Below are 27,541 nucleotides of genomic sequence, written 5' to 3' on the forward strand. Positions count from 1 at the left end.
AAAAAGAGGTAAATGGGTGTCCAAAGACCGGAGCCACAAATTAAGAACAGAAGAAGAAAAACAATCACACCATTAAAAAAGTTTTCCGATATAAAAAACATAACCCTCACTCTTATCCAATCTAAACCATTGGCTCATCGTCGCTGTCCTCATCCCCCTCAAAGAGTCCCTGTCGGGGTCCCAGGGTGGACAAAGGGATGGAGGAGGAAGAGGGGACAGGGGGAGGAGTGGAGGAGGGAGGGAGGGTGAGGTTGCTGTTGTAGCTACAGCTCCTGCTGGTGGAGGTGCAGCCGCCGGTGCTGGTGCTGCTGTCGCCGCCGCTGCCTGCACTGCTGCTCCTGCTCTCCTCCGCCTCCCTCTTCACGCCCTCTATCCACACCTCTGTCTCGTTCTCTTGGCAATGATGGTGGTGGTGGTGGTGGTGTTGGGAGGGTGAAGGAGGCTGGGGAGCGGATGGAGTTGAGGGAGAGGAGGCGGAGGTCAGAGTTGAGGAAGTAGCGGGAGAGGAAGAAGGTGGAGGTTTAGAGACAGAGTTGTGGTTGCTGATGTCGCGGAAGCTGGCGAGGGGAGGACGGAGCCGGACACCAGAGCGGGTGGAGCCCTCGATGGCTTTCTGGAGCTGGAGGAGGAGGAGGAGAAACAGGAAGTGGAAAAAGAGGAAAGAATAGAAAGATGAAGGAAAAGAAATGGAGAGAGAGGATGGTGATTAGCGAAAAGGAGAGATGGGTGAGTGATGGGATGAAGGGATGCATGAATAAATTCAGGAGGAGAAGAGAAAGAAAATGAGGTTTCAGGATGGAAGAGTGACAGAAAAGGAGGAGACGGAGACAATAACAAGGAAAGACAGAAGGAATGAAGCAAATCAGAGAAAGCCTGAAGCGGACAGAGAGGATATTGATTAACAAAACCCTCATACATAATTCAAAAAACTTTATGAGAGTTCAAGGAAAACAGGAGCAAAAACCAACTGGATTTTGTTTCCTTCAATGTCAAGACAGACAAGGGAAAAGTTAAAGGCAGAGATCAATGTTTGGATTTAGAGAAGAACAGAACAAAAGGAGGGGTTTCTTACCTCTTTGAGCGCCACGACTCCCACCAGTTTGCCGATACTGGTCACATAAGCGTGACTTAGGCCCAGCAGGGAGAACAAGGTGTGGGTCTGTGGAGACAGAGTGAAAAGGTCAGCGTCAGACCTCCACCTCTCAGACCAGGACGGCCTTTTCACACCAGTCTGCGAATCCACAGAAAGTCCTTCGGTGGGTTTCCGTGCACGAAGCACTCTGTTCGTACTCCAGTGAAGGTCACGCTTTGGATGAGCTCTTTGTATGCATCAGCACACCTCCATCACCGAGCCTCCTTTTGTACATGATATTAGCATGAAAATGAAATGAAGACAAAAACAAACTGCAAACAGTTTACAGGCTTCAGCGTCCTGAAAATCCTGGATCACCGTCACATTTGACCTAATGTGAACGTTTCATTTCTCATCATTATTATTGGACAAGTAATTAAAATATAATACAATAAGAATAATATACTACTAATAGAACATATCTGCTGCCCATTGATGCAATCCAACATTACTTTGCAGCAGATTTAGAGGACAGCGCAACAAGACGCCTGAAAACTAAAAATCAAAGGGACAAAATGCAAAGAACGAATCCAAAGAAATCACATCAGATCCTGCAGACATTCCAGCCGAAGAACAAACGTATCTGCAAAACTTTGGACTCAGAAAAATAAATTCTTCTTCTGCACGAGCAGAAAATTCCACATCACGTCAGACGATGGACAGCAGGTCACAGAGGGAGCTGGTTATTAGTTTGTGTCCGTTAACGACTGAAGACTCGTCCATGACATGATGATCCGTCGCCTTTAGATCCACAGACGACCTCCCTGACTGTCAGCACACACAGTGACATAAAATACCAACTGCTTCACTGAGATCTCCTCCTTAAGCAACTACTGTCAGGAGGCCACTGAGCAAGGCACTCAGCATCCTGCCTCTAAACGGACACTCAGCCTCTAAACGAACTGTGAAGCATGAAATGTGGCTGCTTCTGTTGTTGCTAACGGTTTAAAACGCGGCCTCACAGCGTCTGTTAACAAATAAAAACTTCCCTCATCTCGAACCGACAGGCGCGACTCCCACACATGAATGTTTGGGTGTTTATGTAAGAACGCCTCCGCCCACCGACGGGTGCAAATAAGATTCTGTTCTCAGTCAAACAATGAAAAGCCGTCGAGTCTTCCTCCACTTAGTCAGACGACGCCGTGTGAATAAATCCGAGTCTTCTCTGTGAGTGTTTTTCATGTGCAATTACCCCTCTGTCAAGGTTATCCACATCCTCTGCTGAGTGAGCCTTTACAGAGGTAAACAACTTAAGGAGCCGAATGTGGGAACATCAACAAAAGACCTGACGACTGCTCGAGGTGCTGAACTCCATTTATATGCCTCTTTGCTTGCATAAGACCTGTGACAAAAAAACATAAACTCTCGTCCACGGTGAATTTACACTGCGCAATAAAATCAACCGCAGGCTGTCCATCCAAGTCATTTCATGCAGATTATGAGGTAATGAAGAATAAATTTGAATGAAAATGGGATAAATTGACAATATTTCCTCAGTTTCTTTGTCTATTTTTCTTTCTTAAATGTCACAATAACTGGTGATGGAAATGAGCCCGTTGGGTGAACAGAGTCGGCTGAGGCTCACACAGAGGTGCTGTTACTGTGCGTAACGCTGGAAAAGCAGAGCAGGCTGATTCTGTGACCACTTAAGATTTTTTTCTATATCAAACATATAGAAAAGGAATCCAGCCGCTGAGGGTGAAGCACATCCTGACAGACGGCTGCTGACCGAAGAGGCGCCTCGTGTCCACAGCAGGTGACAACAAGCATTCAAATAAGTGATGGTGAGCAGCTCGAACATTAGAACACTAATCAGCACTAATTTCAGTGGCAAATTCATTAAAGTGATGCTGCTGCACGAGCCCGGAGAGATTACAGCGTCCTTTCCATTCCCCCTCACACAAACAGATTTAGCTTTTTTAATCATTTCTACAGAATTCCTGGATTGTGGTGTTTGCTTAATGTTGACTTCAGCCTGTAGGTGGAAATTAAAGGGACCCTGCGCAGTTTTTCACCACTTGTGGTCAATGGTTTTAGGAGCGGGGCTCGAGTTGGTCGCAGTAAAGCCAACAAACTTAAATAATAGAGGCGGGAAAGCATGAGACTACTAGCTAACAGGCGTGGATGCAAACATGGTCCAAGTGTTTGAGAAGAGAAAGGTGTTGTCTGTCTCTGTATGTCACCTTTAAGTTTCCAACCAATAAACCGCCACCCACCATCAGGTGAAACCATCTCTCTCACTAACTGACAGCCCATTGGTTCACACACACCATCCTGTTCTCGTTTATCTTTGCGTTACCGCACCAACCTTGTGTAATGATGTTCTCTCAACGAGCTGGAAGGGGGACGGGTCCACTCGTATGTCATCCATCTCCATCGGCTCGTCCATCTCTGCCTCCTCCCACGCTTTGATCTGCAGCAGCAAACAAGAAAGGAGGTCACAGAGGTGGACGGGCTCAGAGTCGCTCTCATGGTGGGAAAAATCCCCTCTCTCATTCAAATGCATGAGTTCAGGCAGAGGTAAAGATCAGCGTTTGTTTTTATGAAGGGTCACACGCTGTACATGCAGATTCAACCACTATCCACCAATAAATAAAGATGAAATCACTGAGCAATACGTTTGGGTAGAGCTGGAGGTGTGTGTGTTTGCAGAGTGTGTGTGTGGCTGCAGGAGGGAGAAGCCGGTTAGCTACATGAACGAGAGGTTTGCAGCTGTGAAAAACCTTGAAAGCCTGTGCTGCGTCCTTGCATGTCACCAGCGTCCCCTCTGAGATTTAGGACGTCTGACACCTTTTAGCCTCTCTATGGATTTTACCTACAAGCCTCAGCCTGCTGTGACAGGGGCAGCAGTCTTGTAGAATTTACAGGGCGATGTTACGGGCCATTCTGGGGAAGTGCCAGGAAGAGTAAAGGGAGCGCGGCAGACGGAGCGGGACTGGAGGGCACAATATTGTTTTGGTGCTCTTAACAAAAAAAAGATGTCTCATTTACAATTCTGGCTGTGATCACACTGCAGCTAAAAAGTGCCCCAATTCTGAGGCTGGTCCTCGAACGTGACACGGATCTCCAACACCTGTGACCTACATGTGACATGGGTTTGAATGCTGCAACTGAGATCTGCCAGCACTGACTGCATGTGAAGTAAACCTTAGAGGACTCAGTCGGGACTGTTGGTTTAATGAGTTAATTTGATAAATGTCGATTCAGGACTAAAAAGCTCATAACATAACTGAAATATGACCAAAACAGCTGCAATTTTCTCATCATGTGTCAGTAAATGTGTTTTTAGATACACGTCAGGTCACACTGCTGACAGCTACAGGCTTGTCGTTTTAAATCTGATTTAACTTTCCATATTTAATCATGCAGAAAGCTTTGGTTTTATGTTATGTTTTACCCCAACACCACAGTCACATCACTTTTATTTACATAGCACCAAATCATGACAGAAGTTATCTCAGGGCACTTTCTGTGTCGAGCAGGTCTACGCTGTGGAAAAACTCCCCTTTAACAGGCAGAACGCTCGAGCAGAAGCAGGCGACCACCTGCCTGAACGGCAGGATTCAGGTTAACTGAATTCTGATTGTCTACTCAGGACTCAGTCTGGTCTGTGTCAGTATTTGGAGACTCTTCTGTAAAACCATGCACATCCATCATCATCCCTCCGCGCTCACCGTACCTCCTCTGCTGTCATGGTGTCTGACAGGGGCGGAGGACAGGGCTCCTGGAGGAAAGAAGGAAGAGACAGATGAGACGTTTGTTCGTGAGGGATTTTATAAAAGCGTCCTCTGACACTCGGGTCCTTCTACGCTGGGCGGGATGTCACATCTGAATCTCACACGAGGAGAGCGAAGTCAAAGGAAGTTTCAACTTTTGGTTCTTCTGGTTTCACGATATTACAAGCAAATACGAGAGATTATTCTGTCTCTTAAACTGTCTAAAGAGATAATAACTTACTCTGAAAATACAACATTTAATCTAGATTTAATCTACCAATCATGACAAATCACAGCTTTCCCTTGTCATCAGGCTGCTCTCATCCGGTTTCTTCTGTTCATCTTTCACCCCCGCAGCACATCCAGCAGCTCTGTGAGCAAACTGGATGCAGAGGGTGAAATTCAGGCCAACACCTGCTGTGACCTGTTTTGTAAAATCTGAATTTATTAGCGACGCATCCCTCATTCATTCTCTCGCTGTCGAGGCAGCTGCTTCTGTCCTTGAAGCAGCAGAAATAACGGTGACTTGCTGAACAGGGTGCAGTAATTGTCCGGTCGCAGCAGGAAGCTTATGTGTCAACTGAACACAAACGAAAGGAAGGTGTGACACACTGACATGATCCTCTGTTATTCTATCACTGCTACTACAGCAATTCTATGAATGCAAGAATTAACAAGATGCTGACACTATCACAGCAGCCTGATAATACTATAAAGGTCAGCGTCTGATTACCTGCCATCTGTGGCTGCTAAAGTAGACAAACACCAGAATTCAGCCACGGTTTGGTTTGATTGTTGGTAGCAATTTCCTACTGTGAGTCTATTTGATATTCAGGGCTGTGGTACTGCGGCTCGGCGCTGTAGAAACAATCCCCCTGCAGGAACAGGACTGAAGCCAAAAACATAATAGAGAATCAGACTGGTAATTTACAAGCCACAGCAGTGGGCACAACAGAAATCAAATTCTAATCTTGCAAGCTTACAAGCATATGCTTCTTTCCAGTGCCGTTCTCATTCCTGCTCGTGTAAACACATGACATGTATTGCTTTCCCTGTGAGCCAGGCTCACCGCCAAGCTGAATAATAACTCTACCTCCAGTATCTGGCTCCCCCATTTCCATATGAGAGAAGGTTGGAGAAAAGATGCTCGACTTCGGGGACTATGTCTGAGGACGAGGAAGCGGTTGTGTATTCGTGTGCCTCTGTCAATCAGATAAGTGTGTGTGCCTGCCTGAATAGAAAGCAGAGCCCGTAATGAAAAATTCACCCGGCAAAAAATAATGGATAAATATTTATATGCTGGCAGTGCCAGTGTGAGGACATGGGTTTTGGGATGGTTTTGCCAAATGGATGGGGGTTTATTTGCATTTCAATGATTCTTAACACAAGGGAGAATTTCTTGACTAGCGAGGACTCTTCAGACATCTGTGAACAGCCGAACAGAGAAAAGGGCACAAAGGTTTACAAAGACAGGAAACACACAGACGTGCTGAGACGCGACATGACGGACAGCGTAGAGGCCGAATTCGAATGTATTTTCTGTGTCAGAGTATGCTTAGGACTGGACAGACGTGCAGTAAAAGTACATTAAAACACACATAGGTTTGTACTTCTATCCCAGCATGCATCCCTCCCAACCCTGACCCTAACCTAAACCTAATCCATCATACCCTTAAAACCAAGTCTGAGCCCTCACACAGCCTTTGAAGGTCTGTCTGAAAGTGAAGACCAGCCAAAATGTCCCTATTTTCCAGACATGTCCTCACTGCCAAGCTCTAAAATTCAAACTGGCTCTCACAGAGATAGTTATAGGAGAAGACACAAACACAAGCGTCAACTTCGGTCACTTTTGGGGACGTGACTTAAATTCATTTCTGCCTTCCCTTAAATTAAACCACCGTCCCAAAAAGCAACTGCTGTCCCCAATTAACTGGTCTTTCGTCTGCAATTCGTCCCCGAAAGCAGCCCACGTCAGAAACACACACACACCTGTGACTGTCCCTCCGTCTGTCTGTCCTTAGGGGTGAAGAGACTCCTGAGCGTCTTCCTCACAGACTGCAGAGGACCTTTTTCTGGGGGGGAGAGAGAGGAGAGGAGAGGTGAGGGGGGAGGTGCAGTGGGTGAAGGTCAATAAATTATACAAATGCAGGTTTGAAAGACTTCTGGTGAAAATAAGTGCAAACGGAGAGACTGCGACAAGCGAGCGACTCCTCACTGTTGTTGCCTGATAGCGTTTGACTGGGAGACAGCCTGTTGTCGTGTGTGACGGGCTGCTGAGGAGTTTACTGTGCCACAATGGACAGTCACACTCCATCTGGTCACTTGCAACGAACACGCTGCCAAACTGTCCCTCATTGCTGTTCGGGCCGCAAAGTTATTAATTCCAATCTTCTGACATCTGTCGAGGTCTGAGACAAACAGACTCGTTCCAGTCAATGTGGCAAACAGTGTGAAAGACTGTCAAATTAAGAAAATAGACCGTTCTGACCTTTTCTCTCGCGAGCTAAAAGGCTGGAGGGACATATGGTCGGCGGCAGGATGCTGCCAGCTCTGAAGCCTTGTCTGTTAGCGTCAGGAAGTTAGCGCTTCTTTCCACTTTCAGTGCTCAGGGAGGAGATGAGAGCTAATGTGACGCTCACCAAAATAAATACACGTATGGCCTGTCGCTGTGTTTGACCTGCACATGCTTTGTTGCTGTTGTTCTACAGACTGTACAACATCACGTCGCTCCTCGTGATTAGATTAATTCCTTTCATACTTCATAAACGAGATGTGTTTGTGTCCTCTGGGCGTGAATGTACTTAACACATATGAGAACCTGGCGAGGTTCAGAGACCATCTGGGCTCTGACTAAACGCTTAGTCATATCAGTTGACATATTTTTCTGAGAAGTTAGAGAAGCAGAGCAAAGAATAAATCCTATCACATCTCTGAAGTATCAATATTACGATGACAAGCCCCATAATACTCCCACTGGCCAGCTTTGACTCTGTGTCAACTGAGATGAGGAGAAGAGAGGAGAAGGTTTGATTTGTTTCTACATAAACATGCAGGCAGCACATAACTTCAGCTTGATTTGAGGGTCACAAACAGGTGATCGTGAGTACAGTCTTCAGCCTTTGTGAACCTGGCAGAAGCTGTTTTCATCCCATCCTATTAACACCATGTTAATTCCATTTACTCCTTCTCCCAGAGGCAGCTTGTGCAGAGATAATGCATGACTATGACACCTCTACTGACTCAAAACAAAAACCCAAAAATGTACTCGTCTCAGCTCACCAGGAGCAGGAGCAGTGTGGTTTGAAGAGGACTCCTGAGGCTTCGACGGAGGCAGGGGGCCGTTCCTCTCCTCCTGCACCGGGCTGCCCTGCAGACAGCAAACACACCGGGCGCAGTGAGCCCCGTTAATGAAGCACCTTTCAGCACAAACGGTAGGTGTTGGTTTAGAGACGGTATAAAGGTACAACGAGCAGCATATCACAAGAGGAACCGCCGTCTGCTGCTCACTATGCTCTTTGCAGTAGCTTTCTTTGGCTAGCTGCTGTTAGCTCAGTTAGCCGTGCAGCTACTCGCTGACCGGCTGTGGCCCAGCTGAGCGCTCAGAGCACCGGGGGGCTGTTGGTGTTTAGAGCCGGGCTCAGCAGCCTCCCAGTGACCACGGCTGGACCGAGACTGAACGCAGCCTCTGAAAACTGACTGCTTGAAAACAAAGGTAAGAAATGAGCGTCCCACCTTCTCTCCGTCCTCCTCTTCCTCTTCATCCACAAAGGCGAAGGATTCCCAGCTGTGTTTCTGAGACTGGTTCTGCTCCTGCAGGCTCTGACCCTGAATCCAGATCCAGGTAAACAGATCAATACAAACTGGTGATGTCACTATATCTGAACTGTGTTTCACTTTGTTTCTCCTTCTGGCCCTCTGAGGTGAATTTTTAATCATCTAAATCTCACGTCTTAGGACAGGATAGGATCCTAGTCAGAGCACTTAAATCCCTAATTACCTGTCAGATAGATTGAAACCACAATATTTTACTGGCTTGTATTCATTCATTTTCCTCATCTGGCATCGTCGTCTGTCTCTCCATAGAAAAAAACCCACAAAACCTGTTCCACTAAAAACAAGAGGCGCTCAGGCAGCCTCATTTCCAGACATAATGGTGTGAATTAAACACAACCTGTTGTGTTATGTAGATCAAAAAAGAACCCAAGTATTGCACTAAAAATTACTTTTATATCTGCATTCGAATAACCCACAGTTTTGAGTTCGTGACGCCAATTTCAGCTCGAATGGATTCACAGTGGGATGAACTGACTACATGTCACAGAGTCTTTGAGTGAGAACACCACCTGACAGCCGTTTGGTTTCTGACCGTCCTCACCTCCATCAGGAGCCTCCTCTCTGGGGACAACCACCAATCACAGAGAGCCAGAAGCTCCAACCGGTCAATGCTGCCCAACAGGATCATTGAATCTAGAAGCAGGAGGACAGACACAGACTGAACTGCCTCGACTGTTTTCATGATTTCATTCATGCTTGAAGATGATGACGGTAACTCTTCAACCTGAGTAAATTCAGAGTGAACTCTTTTACCTTTCGAGTCGACCAGTGGGATGGATTTGAGCGAGGAGGAGTCCAGCAGGAGTTTGACCTCTCTGTAAGTGGACTGAGACGATATAAACTTGACTTTTGTCACCATGATGTCTTCTACAAAGATGTTGTATTGGCTGTGGAGCAGACAGACACAGACACAGACACAGACATGGACGCAGCCGCAGAAACAGAACGAAACAATTTGTCAACATGTTTTAGAAATCAATGCAGATAAAGATGTGAAACAAAAATGGATTTCTGAGCCCTCACTGAGCCTTCATCATGAACTGGAAGCACAGTTGTTGGACATATAAGACGCTGCAGCTGACCATTCGGCAGCTCAGCAGCAGCGGAGGACTTTCAGGAAACATCTGCCGAGTGAAATCAGCACGAACCTCATGTGTCCAAAGCCGAGCTCCGGCAGGTACGGCAGCTTCTTCACCTGGATGATGGAGTCGTACAGGGAGGGCTGCAGGCCCTGGGCCACCATGTTGGCCAGGATCACTGCCACCATCATGGGCAGGATGTGAGAGATCTGGCCCGTCAGCTCGAAGCAGATGACCGCCGTGGAGACGGTGTGAGTCACAGCTCCGGTCAAAGCTGCCGCTCCTGTCGGAGACATGGGATGGGATGATGAGGAGAAGGAGGGGGAAGAAGAGGAGGGAAGGATGGAGGTTAAAGAAGAAAGACAGAAGAAGAAACATGAGGATGAACAAGATGTGAACAAACAGCAGGTGGCAGGGACACAAGGGAGAGGAAGATGAGAAGTTTAGGACAGAGGGATGGAAAGAATGGATAGAGTAAAACATGAGAAAAGAGGAAGATTATGTGGGCAGGTGAAATGAAGGAGGGACAGAAGAGCTGCATCAGAAGGAAAAGGACAATCAAAGAGTGAGACGAGGAAGAAGAGGGAATGAGGAGGAAAGAGCTCCATGAAAGGGTTAGGAAGAAAAAATACATGAATAAGGTCAAAATAAAAATACTGAAGAGAGGGAAGGATAAAAGGGATGAAACAAAGGACAGAGGGGGAAGGGAAGGAGTAACGTGAGGAAACAAGGAGGGATCAAGGGACAGAGAGGAGAGATGGGCTCTGTAGGGCAACAAGAGAGGGGCTGAAGCAAAGCCACGTTTCTGGGTCAGTGGCTGAGGTGAGGACGGCAGAGGGAACCCACAGTGACATTTCACTGTCACAGCAAAGTGGCCACATGCTCTGATGGAAAGGAGGAAGAGGAGGATGAGGGAGAGGCTGACAGAGAAGGGGAGGGAGAAGAGGAAGATGAGGTGGGGAGGACAACTTGACAACAAGTGACAACTGGAGGGCCACAGCGCTTGACAGGAGAGGAGGAGGAGAAGCTGGAGGAGGAAGAAGATGAGAGAAGTGACAGGAGAGAAGAAGGGGACATCTTGACCACCGCTGACAAGCTGAGGGTGCAGGAGGCTGACAGTTAAGGAGGAGGGGGGAGGACAGGGAGGTGGCAGAGGGGAGGTGGGTGTGCCTTGGTTACATTAGATTCTGTGGTAACTGCTGCTTCTCAGACTTTGTCCATGCATCTTCATCATGACTGGAGGAAAGTGAGGAGAAGGTGTGGATGTACTGACAGAAAGTGAACTGAAGACAGGGGGATCGCTCAGAGGAGGAGAGGGAGACTAACCAATGACTGCGTACCCTCCAGGGATGATGCGGTAAAGGATGCCGTCAAACACGATCCCATGAGGAAACAGGGTGGCCATGATCTCCCCAACCAGCCTGCCGAACGCAGCTCCTACACGAGGGAAGAAAGGTTCAGACGTTTCAAACTACTGACGCTAAATATGCTTTCAAAATAAAAGACGTAAATACAAGACGGTGTGGAGGAGGGCCAGAGAGCAGAACACCTCTCTGGTTCTTTCTAGAAGCATTTTACTACAATGAAATAATCATGACGTTAAGTCTGAGACATCTGTATGAATGCAGACAAACAGAATATCATTACAGCCTCTGCTCGTCTCTGAACAGCGTTTTTTTTTTGGTGTTTATCACCAGAGCAAACAGAACGGAAGTCATCGGTGTTTCCAGTGACAGCAGATGGTGAAAGAAATCACTCCCAACCGGATTATGTCCCAAATATCACGTCAGAGGAACGCCTGTAACAGTCACTGCCATGTTTTCTATTTTTCACAAACGGTCTCATTTAAAAAGTTTGCAAGTCTACCGCTTTGTGCAACTGTACTGCGTGACAAAAGGAACTGAGTTTATTTTGCAGTTGTTTACAGCTGGTGATGATGAATATTTTAAAGTGAAGCACTGGTAAAGGTCACGCTCCAAAAAACAACAGATGAACTCCAAACTACTGCAAACACTGATTCCTGAAACGCTGATGTGAATACTAAAAACCAATCTCATATCAAAGTTAATGAAACATGGACCTTGGGAACAGAAAATCAGTTTGTTCAGATGTTACTAATTAAACAAGAGTGAAAACCATGTTTTCTAACCGGAGTTTCGCAGCAGTTACTCTGCAGCACGTTTCGAGATTTCAGCTGCTGAGCATACAAAATTCAGTATGACTGCAGTCAAAACACAACTGATAACAGACAAAAACTGACCAAAGGCGCTTTTGCTCACCCAGTATGAAGACAGGCATGAAGGCCCCGGATGGAATGGGCATGGTGGTGGCCACTGCAGACATCCAGAACTGCAAGACAGTGAAGGTGAGACGCCAGTCAGACTCAGAACTGCTGACTGATCGATGTTAGAAACCACCTGTGGACGAATCGAACCAAGGCCAGCAAACAGCGTCGAGTCATGGTTTGAGTCAGATACCAGTATTTTCTGATTACAGCCGATATTGGACAAAAGCAGGTGACAAAACTCCATGTCTGTGTCTGAACCCAACACACCGTCAGTGTCCCACTTTGACGAGCTGAACTCCACCTTCTCTTCCAGGAGCAAACAGGTCAGCAGCTATTTATCTCTTTTGTTTGTTTGTTTTCAATGATATCTCCTTTGTTGGTTCAGGTTACGCACCTAATACTAATGAGATCGCTTCAAGATGTTGTGCTGCACAGCTACAGCAGTGACGTAACGTCGCTGAGCCCTTTGAGCTCTCCTAGTGTCTGATTTTTGCATTTGATTGGGAGAAAAAAATCTTATTTGGTCGCAGCTTGATGAGTTACACAAGTGTGTGTATGTGGTGGAGGAGGGGACCCAATCACCCTTGGGTGTCCTTGAGCAAGGCACTTAATCAACAGCTGCTTCAGTGTAGCTGCAGAGCGCCTGTTGCTCCGCTGGTTGGCTCCCAGGCGAATACGTGGCAGTGCCGGTCTGAGCTGGGGAGACGCTCAGAGGTGCAGACTCCTCTGCAGCCTAAACTGAAGCTAACCTCGACCACCACACATCGCGCATTCATCACAACGTAACTTTGAAACACCGAAAGACACGTTTTGTTCTCGGCTGCAGAGAACTCATCAGAGATAATAATCACCTTTACACAAACTCTGGGTTTTTGGTGTGTGTGTGTGTGTGTGTGTGTGTGTGAGTTTCACCAGCATCCCCTCACAGGCACCATACCGAGCTTCCTCCTTCTGATTCGAAGGGATTGGCAAGAAAAACTGTTACCATTTTAACAGTCCAGATAACTATTGTACGCATCGTTTGTCATCATCGTTTGAGAACTTAATTACTGTGGTACAAGATAAAAACTCATTAGCACGTCTCTCACAGGGTGGCTGCTATCCTGTGACAGAGAGGGCTGCGCTCACGGTCGTCTTCTCTCCTTTAATCCCGACAGTCAAACACAATCATGCAGAAACACACAGCGCACTGAAACGGGCACACGCAAGCATTCGGCACACTCTTTCATCAGCGTCATGCGTGCTGAGGCAGACGGGAGCAGAAACCCTGACACGCAAATTTAACTCCGCCGTTTGGTCGAGAACGACGTGGAGAGTGAAAATGAAGAGCGCAAATATGGCTGCATGTTTATGTGAGATGAAGACGGAGATAGAAGGAAAACAGGTAAGTTAGAGCAGAAATACAGACTGAGATTGTTGTTTCTCATTTAGCACTCAAAGTTTTGTCCCTCCTTCATCAGATTTGAATGAAACTCGGTGTGTGTGTTCGGGAGAAAGGGCGGGACGTCGACAGTGAGTTTAGTCAGGATTGGTCAAAGGCATCGTGACATATGAGCAAATATGTGATGATCTACCAGCACCTGCACCGATCGATACGGCCGAGTTTCACGACTTTAGCTCGTTCCAGTTTGCAGTAATTTGAGCTGCTGCAGCAGAAAAATAATAACAAAATTAATAATAAATCAGCACAAATACAATGTGGTTCTGCTCCTTCAGGGCTTGAACCTTAATAAACAAGATGCTTTTAGGTTTTCTTTAAAAGATGGATCAACACAGAACCAGAATCAGGGACCCATGGTTGTTTAAGACAAATACGATAAATTTTTATGTCAGTGGTTAAGGTTAGGGTGTGTGTGTGTGTGTGTGTGTGTGTGTGTGTGTGTGTGTGTGTGTTGTGTGAGAAGAGCTCTCAGATTTGGTTGAATTCTTCAGTTTCACTACACTCACTCCCTCTAACTGAGACTAAACCAGCACAGCGTGAGACGCTGAGCGACAGGCTTTAATACTCTGTTGATAATATTATTTCTGTGGCATTTCTGTCTAATTTGACCTCAAACAGAACACAAATGAAAACGTGAAAGATGTGTTTCGACATGAGAGCGGCTTGTCTCCAACTGTAATCTCAGGAAACAACACGGTTGAGTTGGAAATGGATTACTAAAGAATGGTTAAATCCCAACCTCTTAGTGGTTTAACTGGCCAGAGACCTGACGATGCTGGACAGCACGACATGGATGTAAATACTGAGAGAGACTGCAAAGCAAACACAGGCCAGCTTTTGTATTTACTAAGAAAGTAATCTGCTTTAACAGTTTCTCACTTCTCCGCTCGAGCTCTTGGGAAGCTGCAGATTTTCAGCAGACTGGAGGCGGAAGCGACTCGGTGCTGGTTTCTGTGGCAGCCAACAGACTGTGGGCGGGCTGGAACCGAGTATTTAGAGACCAGACTTTGTCTGTCTGTGTTTTTCATTTATGAAACACTTGAACTTGGAAGGTCTGGTCACACCATTTCTAAATAAAGAACAAGACTGGGGGAGGGCAGATTGACAGAGGAGCGAAAAGCACTCTGAATATCAAGAGTCCAAACACGAGGAGGACGATGCTATGCCTTCAGAACGGCTTTGACTTGTTTGAGACATCGAACTGACGGCTGTCGTTCGGTGGTGATTTCCCAGTGGGTCAGTGCAGCAGTATGAAGTACTCAAGCACATTAAGCAGTACTTGCACTAATAAAGAAAAAGGATTAAGGTACTGTCCTGTTCTTCTGCACACTGAACTGTCTGCAGGGGGACATTAGACCTGAAAACCTTCAGCGGTGGTTCGATCTGGGCTGTGAAACGATCTTCACAGGTCCACTTTACCCCCGAGACTGTTGTGTCTGTCGATACGTCTGACACCTGCGAGGACCTAAGCAAACGTGCCATCATCATCATCACAGGTGAAAAATACTGTTTGAGGCACGTGGAGATCTGCAAGGATAATACACGTTTCTACTTATTTTTGAATGAACTGTTAATCATGTTGCTGCCAGTACTGGTGCTCTCTCTCCCTCTCTCTCTCCCTCTCTCTCTCTCTCTCTCTCTCTCTCTCTCTCTCTCTCTCTCTCTCTCTCTCAGGGTCTGATCAGGTATAACTGTTCTCAGCTCTATTCCAACTCAGTCTGACTGTCATCAAGCTCCTTTCCGATGAAATCCTCTACTCTGAGACTGTCTGGATGTTAATGGAGGCACTCGTTAATCTGTGGGCAGGAGCAGTCACTGCACTTCAGAGACGTCTTAAACATGGACACGACGTGACCGCACGGTGCCTGCATGAGACCTTCTGACTCCCACCAGACAGCTGTGTACAAACCTGCGTTCATCACCTGTGAACCGATTTATGAACCTTAACTTGCAGCGACTAATTGTTTTTTTTTGGCTAATTGTCTTTTTACTGTGATTTAGTTGTCTGCGTGCACGATGTGGGACGTTTTCACCACCAACCCAGCACCTAGACCAGATCTGTGTGTGTGTGTCGATGCTAGTAACGACTGAGATAGCAAAGACTGTAACTCTCCAATGTGTGTGTGTGTGTGTGTGTGTGTGTGTGTGTGTGCATAGCTGCTTTCAAGAAAACATAAGACTGCTAGAACTGCTGGCAGCCTGCCAACACTGTTGACCTTGGACAGGAAGAAAAGGAAGACAAAGACACACACACACACCCACACACACACACACACACACACACACACACACACAGATGTCCCCGTCACCAACACACAACATGAGTGACCTGCAACAAATGTCCCTAATGAAGAAGAGGAGGAGGATGACGAAAATGCTGACGTCAGGTGGAGCCAGGCAGACACACACACACACACACACACACACACACACACACTTGTACCCACACACATACAGAATCCCAACACTTACACAAACACACACAGAAACAATGACACACACTTGACCTGCATAAAAACACTGATTCAATCCGGTAAACACAACACACACACACACACACACACATTTTCCAGCAGCCACAGACCTTCATGAGGAAGAAGAGCAGCAGGATGAGGAAGACACTGACATCAGGGTGCAGCCAGGCGGCGGAGCGACCGAGGCCGACCGGAGGAGGAGATCCTGAAATCTTTGTCCATGTGAAGTTGTCAAACAGGGAGTTGATGCACTCCCTGGGCATCAGCTGGAGAGGGGGAGGAGGGAGGAGGGCAAGGAGGGACGGAGGGTGGAGGACAGAGTGGAAGCAATTGAAGAGAGAGGAGTCAGAGAGGGAAAAAAAGCAGAAAGAGGAGAAAAAAGAATGGCATGAGAAGCAGCAAAGAGGGAGAGGAGAAGAGGAGGTGAAGAAAAGAGAGAGGAAGTGACGAGGAGAAAGATGAGGGTGTGTAAAGGAAACTGGAGACAAAAAAGGGTGAGAAAGGGATGAGAAAGATGGATGGGGAGAGAAAGAGAAACTGAGTGGAGGAAGAGGAAGAGGAAAGGGAGGGATGTGAGAGGAAGAGCAGGGTAATGAAGAGAGGGGAGAAGAGGCCAAACAGAGAGGGATGAAGTTTAGCGACAAAGAGGAAACGGATGAAAGAGAAAGGAAAGAGTAAAGACAGAAAAAGGAGAGAGCAAAAAAAAAAAGTGTGGGGAGGAAGAAAGTCAAGAGGGATAAACAAACAGGAAGTCATCCAGAACGCTGGAAGCAGACGGGGACGGGTGGCCGTGTCCAATGACTCACTCTCTTTAGATGACTCATGAATGACTAATTCACTTCAACCATTTTGCTCCACATTTGCATCGATGCCTCTGAATGTGCTCGCAGGCACAAATCGCAGCGCCTCCCGTATCTGAATGACGCCGCCGGGGGGAAAAACAACACCAACGTCATTTCGATTTTTCTACTTTTGTGCTTCCTACTCGAGCAAAGGGGTTGAGTCGAGGCCCTGAAACTCCGCACTGGGTGTGTGAGTGGAAACGTTGAAAGGCTGCTGTTGGCCTCGACGCAGCGCCGTGTAATAATAGGCTTTCCTGTACCTTTTTGAAGTCGCGGGTTCACGTCTGGTTCACAACCCGGGTAGCATTTAATCTCCTCTCGCTGCGCCGCTGCGTCTGTCACTCAGCGCCGCGCTATCAAGTTGGAACGGAGGGATTTCGTTCCCCAGAAGCCGCACTGCACCTTTCAGGGGCCAGGAGCGTCAGCCGAACACAGATTCGTTTTCTGAAGTGAAATTACTGGAATGAGAGATCGCATCGCTCCGCCGCCACGTTAAAACGACGCTGCGAGTTTGTTAGAAAAGTCTGAGATATTTGTACGACGAGGGTGTGAAAGACACACACTGACGGCACAAACAAACAAAAAAAAAACATGCTAAGGTGTTCGCTGACATATGCACACATTTAAAACAGCATGTAACACACACACCTGGTTCACACTAAGCGTTCTATTCTGAGCACCTGTGAAACACATGATTAGCTCTGAGCTCCAGGTGGGTGAGCTGCTGATATGTAGCCGTCTGAGCTTTTACCCTTAAAGTCCCTTTGTGCTGCAGCACAGAGGGCTGCGAGGCTACGATGTAGCCTCCGTTCACGGATAAACGCTGACGTCACAGTGAGGCCGCAGACGCACATGACCTCACTGATGGTGTTCAGAATGTTCGAGGTTAGAAGAAGATGCAGCTTTGTGCAAACTGAGCACTTTGAACAACATGAATTCCTTCTGAGACTCTTAAAAACTTCAGTGGATTCATCCCAGCACACTGATGCCACTGCAAGATCAGCTTTTCAAAGGTTCACGGAGCAAATGAGCAAATGTTCATGTTGGCGGCTCCCTGTGGCCACAACTTTGCTCCGTGTTGCTTTGAAGCAGCGTAAACACGCGTGTCGTGGTGTTTTAAAACATGTAAATGAGTCACTGCTGAGGTGGATTTTACCGCTCTGCATCTGTCCGCTTTGACACCGGTACAAACAGATTTACATCCCCCAGATTCGGTTTTGTTTACACGAGAGGCAGGAAGGAAAACAAGGTATGAACTCTGACCTCTCCTGCCATGAACTGTCCAAACCCGGGTGGGAACGTTAAGGTGGCGATGACCAGCGTTACCACGGCAGGAAAGATCAGCCGGCTGCGGAGAAAACAGGGAAAAGCTTAATTAATGAAACAAACATTGGTGATTACCTCTTATGAGCAAAAACTAAAGAAGACACCCAAAGCACAAGAATCAGATCAAAGCTGTAAACACAGAAAATCTACAAGCTGTGACTCGCAGGTCAATACTTCAAATTAAAGGTATAGCAGTGACAGTACAGCAAACCGCCACATCTCCCCCCATCAGTCCCCGACAGCCTCTCCAGGGATTAAACCATCACTTCTTCTCAGGTCTATCCCTGTGATACTGTTCTTCAGCTTTAAAATTTGCAGCAGATATTCAAAGTATCAACCCCACCGACACACCGAGACTCACTATTTGGTCAGGAAGCTGGTCATGGCGTTGTGTCGCCTCATGAACAGCACCACCTGCCTGTTGAGATAGACGAAGAAGGCCCCCAGGAACCCACAGGAGATCCTACACAAACAGACAAACAAACGTCACATGAGCCCAGTTAAGACGTAATCACACCATCGTGCACGCACCTGTACAGTAAGCATGTACAGATCTACATGAATATTTATATAACACACACATCTTCACTTCTTCTACCAAAACATCTATGAGACATGAGGTCCCTCTTTCTGCCCCTGAGGTCAATGATGAGCTGATAATTGGATTTCAGTGCTTCAAATGTTAGATTTTACATAAAGTTTGACTTATTAACATTTTTCCATCTTGTCCGTTGGGAAGTCTGGACACACACGGAGCCCACATGAGCACACAAACATGCAGCTATGTGTCTTTATCTCAGTTCTCCAGTCGCTCACCCAATGATGGCAAACGCCGGCAGCTCCTGCAGGTCAAAAGGGAAATCCATGCGAAAGTTTGTCCTGAACAGAGCTGTGATGGTTACTGGAAGATGAAGGAAATGTGAAGAGGTGGAATTTATTTCACCGCTTTACGTGATAGATACAAGATGAACAAAGATGATTCAAAAACTGGATTTAGTCTCATAACAAATGTGATCTTTGTCGCAGCAGCAGCTGCTGTAGAGCTTTTCACAGCGAGGTAAATAAATGGTACATGGTCTGTGTTTTGCAGTGCTGTTCCTCCTTGTATCGCAGAGTAATGGGAGAATGTCGTCCCAGTGAAATGAGCAGACGTGTCTCAGTCTGTCTGGAATCAATTTAATATTCTTCTCAGAAACTTCAGTAACCTGAGCCAGGCATCAAAATAACCTGCTGCCACACGGTGGAGGAGGACACCATCTAGTGGAAAATGCATGATGTGGCCACAGTTCATACATTCAGTCAGTGCCACTGAAAAGATGTGACAGTTCGCTTGGTGACAGTTACTGAAGTGAGGCTGCCCTCTAGTGCATGTTTAAAGAGAAAGGGACTTAATATTGTCCTGTATCTCACACACAAATGCCATATTCACACTTTGAATGTCGGTATGTAGATGAATACCTGCGTCCTTGTTGAACACAGACAGCACTCTGAATATGAAGGCGCTAAAGGTAGCAGCAAAGTATCCTCTCCAGTAGTTTCTCACAGCAAAGTATGTGGACGTGACCTCGATGCTGAAGAGCACACCTGGTGGAGGAAGACACAGAGGCATGGAGCAAACGGACGGTGACTGAAATCAATGCACTAATCCACAGCTAAAGAAAGGGACATGCAAACAAGCCGACGCTTCCTGGAAAATGCCCCCCCCCCAGCTTCAGTTTCCTGTGCGCGCAGACGTCAAATGAGTGGGAATGTCCTAAAGGTGAAGGTGTGATTATGACTGGTGAAATACACAAATATCTAATGCAGAGATATGGCAGGAGAGGAAAGGAAAAGGCTGCGTACCTCCGAGTGGAGTACCAAAGCAGCAGCCCACCCCCACAGCACAGCCCACTGTCAGGATGTCTGTGTAACAGTATGGATTCTACTGATGCAGAGAGGAGGAAGAGGAGACAGGATTGACACCATAGAAAAACAACATAGGGATGAGGAGGATCTCACGCAGAACACATTTTTTAATCACACCAAAAAGATGAATGTAAGTGAAAATATTTCCTGACATCAATTTACCTGATAAACTCCTGAGAAGAAGGACATGAACCTGCTGAGGACTGCAGCACAGATACTGGCAATGTGGACAAACGGGCCCTGAGTGGAGGAGACAGACAACAGGAAAATGAAATCTGATCATGTTAATAAGCAGTACACACAGTCCAAGACCCAAAACCAGCCCACAGTCAGACTAAGTATAGGCAGAGACTGATTAATTAATCTGTGCACAGACATGGACGGCCCAGCTGTATCTGAGTTCACCCACCTCTTTGCCTACAGGCATCCCGCTGCCCAGGGCAGCAGTCAGACCGATGACTTTAGCAACAAAGGCCTTGAGAGTTAAATACTCCTTCAGCACCACACCTCTCAGGATGGTCTTCAACTCAGGGATACCAGAACCTGAGACACAGCGACAGAAAAACTCACAGCAGTGTGGAGATTTTTATGGAGAATGACGCTGGAGTAGTGCAGTCAAACAGCTCAGTTACACCGTCCTGGTTTGATTACATTTCTTCTGCTCAGTGCTGTCTGCTCTTGCTTTGGAGAAAAAGAGCTGACAGGTAATCACCTGAAGTGAAGAGGTAAGAAATAATGTGAACAATGTTGAAGCTGAGGTAGATAATCGTCCATCCTGGAGGGCTTCGACTGCACGTTTTCACACAAATCAAATGTTACAGCATCTGATTTCACTGATTGGTAAAGATGAACATTATCAATAATAATAATAATGACTTCCTGAGAGACTTACCAGACCACACAACTGTAGCACCAGTTACCATCGAACAATAAGCACAAGCAGCGCAGTTCATCTGGCTCTGACCGTACGACCATATGTGGGCCATGTGACCAAAAGAAGGTCTATTTCATTATAATCACAATCCACAATCTAAATTTCCATCAAAATCTCAGTTCTCCATTTGCACCATTAAAGAACAATATTGTGTTAAACTTAGCTCTTTGTGGCACAAGCTTCTCATCTGCCGTTACATCTTAAATTACACTTTACACATTTTACGAGTGGCTGAAAACAGTTGAGCGTGAGGAGAAAAGGGGGTACAGACCGATAGCTTGAGGAGAGACCAGGTGACAGAAGAGGGAGGAGAAGAGGATGAACATCAGGGGATATGAAACCCAGGCCAGGAACTGCAGGGGGATGTTCCCCCTCAGCTCGCCATAAATCCATTTATAGGCTGAAGGAGGGAGGGACGGAGAAAGAGAAGGGAGAAAAACAATGATGGACCTAATTCAATGGCTTCTGCTATGCATTGTGGGTTCTGTAGTCTTACCTTGCAGGCTCTTTGCACTCGCATAGTCCATCGTCCAGCTGACCAGAGCCATCGTGATGCCCAGCAGAACCAGGAAGATCCAGTCTTCTCCCAGCCTGGTCACAAGGAATCTCTGGACCCGTGCTATGCAGTCTGACCACAGCAAACAGCACAAGCACTTTAAATAAAAGAGCATCCATCTATTTATTCACCACTTCCTGTTTCCTGTGGGTCGCTCACCTCTACACTTGGAGTAAGAGCGTTTCTTCTTCATGGAGGACATGAGGTCGGGCTCAGCTGCTTGCCCATCGTCAGCCTCTGCCTCCATGTTGGACTGACGCCTGTTCCTTTGTCTGCTGTGATAGCCGTGCTGATGTCCGTGTCGACCGTGGTATCCATTTTGACCATGGCTGCGGCGGCCGTGTCGTGTCCTCCCGTGGCTGCGGGGATGGTTGCCATGTTTCTTGATCTGTCTCTCTGTCAGCAGGCGTGTGGCCTCCCGTCTACCAGAGCCTCCTTGGTGCTCTTGGTACTCCCCATACAGCTGTCAATCAATCAGTAAAGAGCTCCATTAATCACTTAGAACAGACGACAACAAGCGCTATGAATACCTGGCATCCATTCATTAGACACAGACGTGTACAGGTAGTCCCTGAGCGGGCGAGAACGTGGAGTGTGATAGTACTCTCCCTTTGGCAGCCGAGCAGAAAGAGTCCATTTTAAAAATAGACGGGACCACGTGTTGACCCAAACAGCTCCAATGGAAGCGGAAACATGGGCTCTGCCTCTAGATTTATCACCTCTGGACCGACTCCACGAACTGCCCGAGACATCTGGGGAAGACATTAATTCTCATCTGTCTCTCCGTCTCTCACCAGCACAAATGTCTGTTTCAGTAGGAGATGCCCTCTTGCATTCGTCTCATCCTTTACGGCAAACGCGATATCTCACATAAGTCTCAGTGCACATTGTTCTCCTCCTCTACATCCTGAATAAAGATGCGTCAAAGAAACCCCTGTCTGTGGTCTGCTATCATCACGGCTCATACGCGTCTTCAATCTGAACAATCGGCTCAGTTTCAACGTGGACGCCAAAGATTAGAGTCACCAACTCAGGATCCGACCAAATCTGGCCTGAATCCTTGACTAACTGCCAGAAAATGTCTTTGCAGAACAATATGATCTCACAGTGAAGCTGACCTTTGACCTTTTGGATGTAAAATGTCATCACTTAGACAGTTTTTTCACAATGAACACGTGAAGTCCAAAAATCAGCCAGGTCACAGTGACCTTTGACCACCAAAGTCAAATCAGTCCATCCTTGAGCTCAAGAGCACGTTTATGGTGAAATGTCATTAAATTATTAACCACAGTAACGAGAACAGTTCTGTGTGGGGACGACAGAGGTCGCTGAAGTCATATCAAACCTGAAAGTAAAACGCAAAGACTTTAAATTTCATGTTGATGAATTTTACGACCATAAACACAAATATAAAACATACAGGTTGTAAGTGTGTCCCAGCTCTTCTTCCTCATTTCCACGACTCGGAAAGATAATCAATCTGACAGTATTGATCTACACCAGCACTGTACCACCAACATTCAATCAGGCTCATCCCACTGTTGTGACTGGCGCCGACGTCCGTGCTGCAACCTTTCAACAGCTTCAAATTTAGCAGGTTCACGGACAGACAGATTGATGGATTGGTAGATTCACACAGGCGTGCACACACACGCACACACACACATATACATAAGGTTCTGGTGGTGCTGTGTGAGCAGAGATGTCCGTCAATGCGCTGTGAAACCTGAGCAGCCAAATACACAATGTGCTGTAACTGAATGCCAACACACGACACAGACTCAAACAACAGACGCCCCACACATGACTGGACCTGGCAGGCGGTCCTGAAAGCTCATGTCTGCGAGGGCATCACGCACAAAGCCCAGCGAGACCGCAACCATTTCTTGAGAGTTGAAATTTTAACGTCTTTCGGCCTAATCTGAGAGAAACATCGCCCTGCAGAGCCGGAGAGCCCCCCCCTTTAACGTTAACATTTTAACAGCCCTTCGCAGTGGTTAACTTCACTGTTATTAAGCCAACGCTGGCTGGGAGAGCTCCACTCACATAAGGTCACTCACGTAAGCGCATCTGATTTGCTGCTGCTGCTGTGTTGTGCCTCGTAAACTGTTGTGGTCTGGGTGGACCGACGTGCCGTTTCAGGACAGCTCATTTAATGTGCCGTGTCATAACGTTATATTGGTCTCATCACCTACTGTATCTGCTGTGTTTTCACTCAGATCCACCTGCTGTGCTCTGTTAACTGACCCTCTCTCTCCTTGTCTCACCCCTCCATATTTGCGTGTGTGTGCTTGTGACACATAATGCACGACAGGTAATAGTAGTGACTGTCAACGTCTCCACTCTATGGACTAACCCGGCCATATTTTAGCTGTCAATCCACCAAACACTCTATAATGTGGACAGTGTCGGCCTGCCCTTCCTGACGCTGTGGGAAGCAGCTATAACTCGGGGCAGCTGGCTAGCTTCAGCCTGAATTCAGCCATGATGACACAGCGGTAAAGACGTCATTCACTCACTGTTATGTCTGGAAGAAAAACGTCATTGTTAAGCAGCTGACTAGCCAATAGGCTACATTAGCTAATTATAAGGTTGCATAACATGAACAGCACTTTGGATGCTCACACCTCAGCAATGATTGTTATTAACTTTGAGAGCAATCGCGATGATTAAATATATGTAGTTTAACCCACATTAATCAAATGAAATGATGTAAAATGTGCCTCATGCACTCTAGAAAAACATTAGCTGAGGTGAAACCAGCAGGTTTACAACATCAAAACCACTGAAATGAAACATCTCTGTTGGACTTGGTTGAGACGGTCGAGTTGTATGTTTGGAAATGCAATCGGCAGCTCGTTACTATACAGCCGAGGACAGGAGGCCTCCAACATGGCGTCCACAGAGTACGTTATGTTGTCAGAAATCCATCCTTCCCACACTCTCCCTCCATTACCTCTTTCCACCTCTCCTTCCTGTTTTGACCAGTGAAACTCTACTCTGCACTAATCACTTGTACTTCTTTACCTCCTTCCTCCGTTGCCCCCTACTCTCCTTCCTCCCCCGCCCCTCTGCCAGTGAAACACTACTCTGAGCTAAATTTAGTGCCGGTGTGATCCAATATTCCTCATTACACTTCCCACACCTCTCTTCCTCTCTCTCGCCATCAGAGTACCTTTCAATGCCTTATCATATTCCTTGGTTTCTCCCATGTCCCTCTCTGTCTCTCTCTCTGTCCTTCCAGTTGTCTCTCAAGGACTTAGGTGAGGAAGTATAAACAGACAAAACTACTCCAAGAAACTGAGTTGCCCCAATATTCCAGATTTTTGGTGGCTGCTAGAAAAGTACTGAGGTTTGGTACCCAGCCCCAGTTCTCGACATCAAATGCACTCTCATCCACAGACGAACACACTCATCAGTAAACACACATATACTACTCTGCACCTCTTACTGCCCTGTGAACTAACTGAGCAACAAACGCTCAGCATGTTCAGAGTGTTGACGGTTACGTTACGGTTGTTTGCTCGGTTAACCACTCAATAAGGTCCGGAGGATCATCACTGAACAAGACGGGGTGCGTTACTTACGTTCACCCGTCTGAAGTGTCAGTCGTGTTGCTTGTAGCTATTGTTTTATATTTCCATGATTAGCCAAATCGGCTCCTCCTGACCGCAGATAATTAAGACATTTTTTCTGGTGTTTGTTTCTTGCATTTTTCACCCTTATGAACAACAAACTTTGATACTCGATAAAAGCTCCTCGTGGTTTCCTGCTTTGATCCAGGCATTTTGAGTGTGTGTGTTTTAGTGCTTCCTATGCAGAAAATCACTTCCTGCCCTCCATCTGCAGATTGTGCTGTTTGTGGTGTCACATGCAACCTTTTAGTGCTGGAAACCCAGCGAGTGTTGTTGTTATATTGACACCATATCAACAGTTTTGTACCAACAGATACGGTGATGTTTTTTTCCAAAACAGATTAAATCGCGTTGTGGGAATGAACTGCACTGAATGTCTCTTGTCCGTCCTGTGATGTCCACATACCTCCGCACAGAGCTACATGCTGAATGTGAGCGCATGCCGTGATAAGCTGTCATTTGAAGTCAAACCTAATGCATATGAAGGTCTTCTAAAATAGAGAGGGCTTTAACTCCATACATTCTCCACACGGCTGCCAACTCTGCCCCAAACATGCCCTGTGTTTACAGCAGGGGTGTAATTACTATGACGATTATTACATTAATAATAATAATCATCATTATTACTGATTATTAGAAAACACAAACACACACACACACAGAGGTGCAGACACACAAATTCAGATTTTTTTAAAAAAGTGAGAAGACACTCTTGTTTATAGTCCCCAGCCCCATGAGTGACAGCGTAAACATAAGGGTTACCAAGAACAGTGCATTCACACACACACACACACACACACACACACACACACACACACGTTAGATGACTTTACACTTCCTGGATTACCCAGTGGCATAGGGTTTCAACAACCATTAAACTCTATAGGTCACCACCATCACCAGCACTCACATACCAGCCAATCAACACCGCGGGGGCTCTGCAGCTGTATGGATTAGTCCTTGAGGATTATAATGTCAAACGTACCTTTAATATTGCTCAAAGTTGGTGAGCGACACTTTTGTATATAAATTACATTCAAGCCGCACAATTTCACACGATGCTGATTAAACCTACTCCCACCAAGAGAATCTATCTGTATCTCCCCTCCCCCTCAAAAAAATGTATTGTATATCATGTCTATTTTTCTGGTCCCTCAATGTCAACAACATTTCGGGTTCTTTAAAAGAACATCCCAAAGCCGTGATGAAATCCTCCAGATGTTCTGAGACATCCTTCACGCCGCCTTGTCCAAAAACACACATGTCACTACACGAATGGTGAAGATTAGCACCACTGCAAATGCACGATCAGATTTCCCCTCTTTGGAGCACAGACGGACAGACCACCAGCACACAAGAATGAACACACACCTGCACAAACATGAACGCACACATTCTGTAGATGAACACACGTGTACATGGAAGGTACACACACACTCTCACACATAAAAACATGCAAACATTCTGTGTTACACACGTAACAGAAGTCCTTCCTACACGCGCTAAGACCAACCAGGGCTTAAGAAATGAGGCGCAGAAAGGGTAGAAAACAGGTGGCCGATGGGTTAAGAAGGAAATAGCAAGATAGCGATAAAGCGTGTGTGTGCATGTGTGTGTGTGTGTGCACGAGTGTATGTGCATGCCAAGATCAGGGGTGAAGGAGGTGCACAGCGTCTAAGCACCTGTTGCATGACCCTGTTGTTATACATCAGCTAATTGGTCTTGTCCATGTCTTGAACTCACACAAAAACACACACACACACACACACACACACACAGAGTATGTGGATCAGTCACATGCACGCACACACACACAGTAAGTTAGACAGGCTCCATCCATGCACATGCAGCTTGCACTGCCAATACAGGTGCGTCATGCAAGAATGACACAGAGCGGCTCAACTACAGGAATGTAACGGAGAGACATAACTGTGCCAACAGGCCGAGGTAGAGACAGACAAACGGACACCGAAAGACAGAGGGACCAACAGAGAGAGAGAACAGGAGGAAGGAGAGAAGGACACAGACCAGGGTTTGCTTGTATCTCAGAGCCTTCCTTTCCGACGCATCTGCGGCCATTGACACACTGTCACTGACCCAAAAATAAACCCACCCGCTCACCGTCTGTCTCAGCATTACCAGGACCACGCTGGACGCCAGGACGCTCACGCACACACACACACACACACGCTACAGGGATAGACATACACATGCATGGATCCACACACACATATTCAGACATGGTGTAAACTAGCTTCAGCTGGGGTTATCCCCCCCGTGAGGTGAAGTCAGCAGTTAACTAGAAAGACTAAATGCCAGAAATGTCAAAGCACTGCACCAAATGCTTCCTGCTCGGTCTCTAAACAGAAGCCTGTTGTTG

The 27,541-nt window shown here is 46.7% G+C and overlaps 1 protein-coding gene across 1 annotated transcript; it reads right to left on the bottom strand.

Annotated features, from left to right (window-relative positions):
- On the bottom strand, nucleotides 1-27,240 carry LOC143335761 (chloride channel protein 1-like). Its single transcript, XM_076755375.1, has 24 exons — nucleotides 27,190-27,240; nucleotides 21,686-21,989; nucleotides 21,467-21,598; nucleotides 21,242-21,370; nucleotides 20,446-20,579; nucleotides 20,199-20,276; nucleotides 19,974-20,052; nucleotides 19,590-19,715; nucleotides 18,948-19,032; nucleotides 18,493-18,594; nucleotides 18,069-18,153; nucleotides 16,074-16,229; nucleotides 12,041-12,110; nucleotides 11,088-11,198; nucleotides 9,831-10,044; nucleotides 9,436-9,569; nucleotides 9,224-9,315; nucleotides 8,581-8,652; nucleotides 8,128-8,215; nucleotides 6,838-6,920; nucleotides 4,812-4,856; nucleotides 3,441-3,545; nucleotides 1,073-1,159; nucleotides 1-619 (listed from the first exon to the last, which is right to left on the bottom strand). The coding sequence occupies exons 1-24, from the start codon at nucleotides 27,238-27,240 to the stop codon at nucleotides 122-124; spliced, it is 3,060 nt and encodes a 1,019-aa protein (XP_076611490.1). The 3' UTR covers nucleotides 1-121.
- Nucleotides 27,241-27,541: the final 301 nt, after the last annotated feature.

Source organism: Chaetodon auriga, chromosome 17, assembly GCF_051107435.1.
Source record: "Chaetodon auriga isolate fChaAug3 chromosome 17, fChaAug3.hap1, whole genome shotgun sequence".
Taxonomy (NCBI): Eukaryota; Metazoa; Chordata; class Actinopteri; order Chaetodontiformes; family Chaetodontidae; genus Chaetodon; species Chaetodon auriga.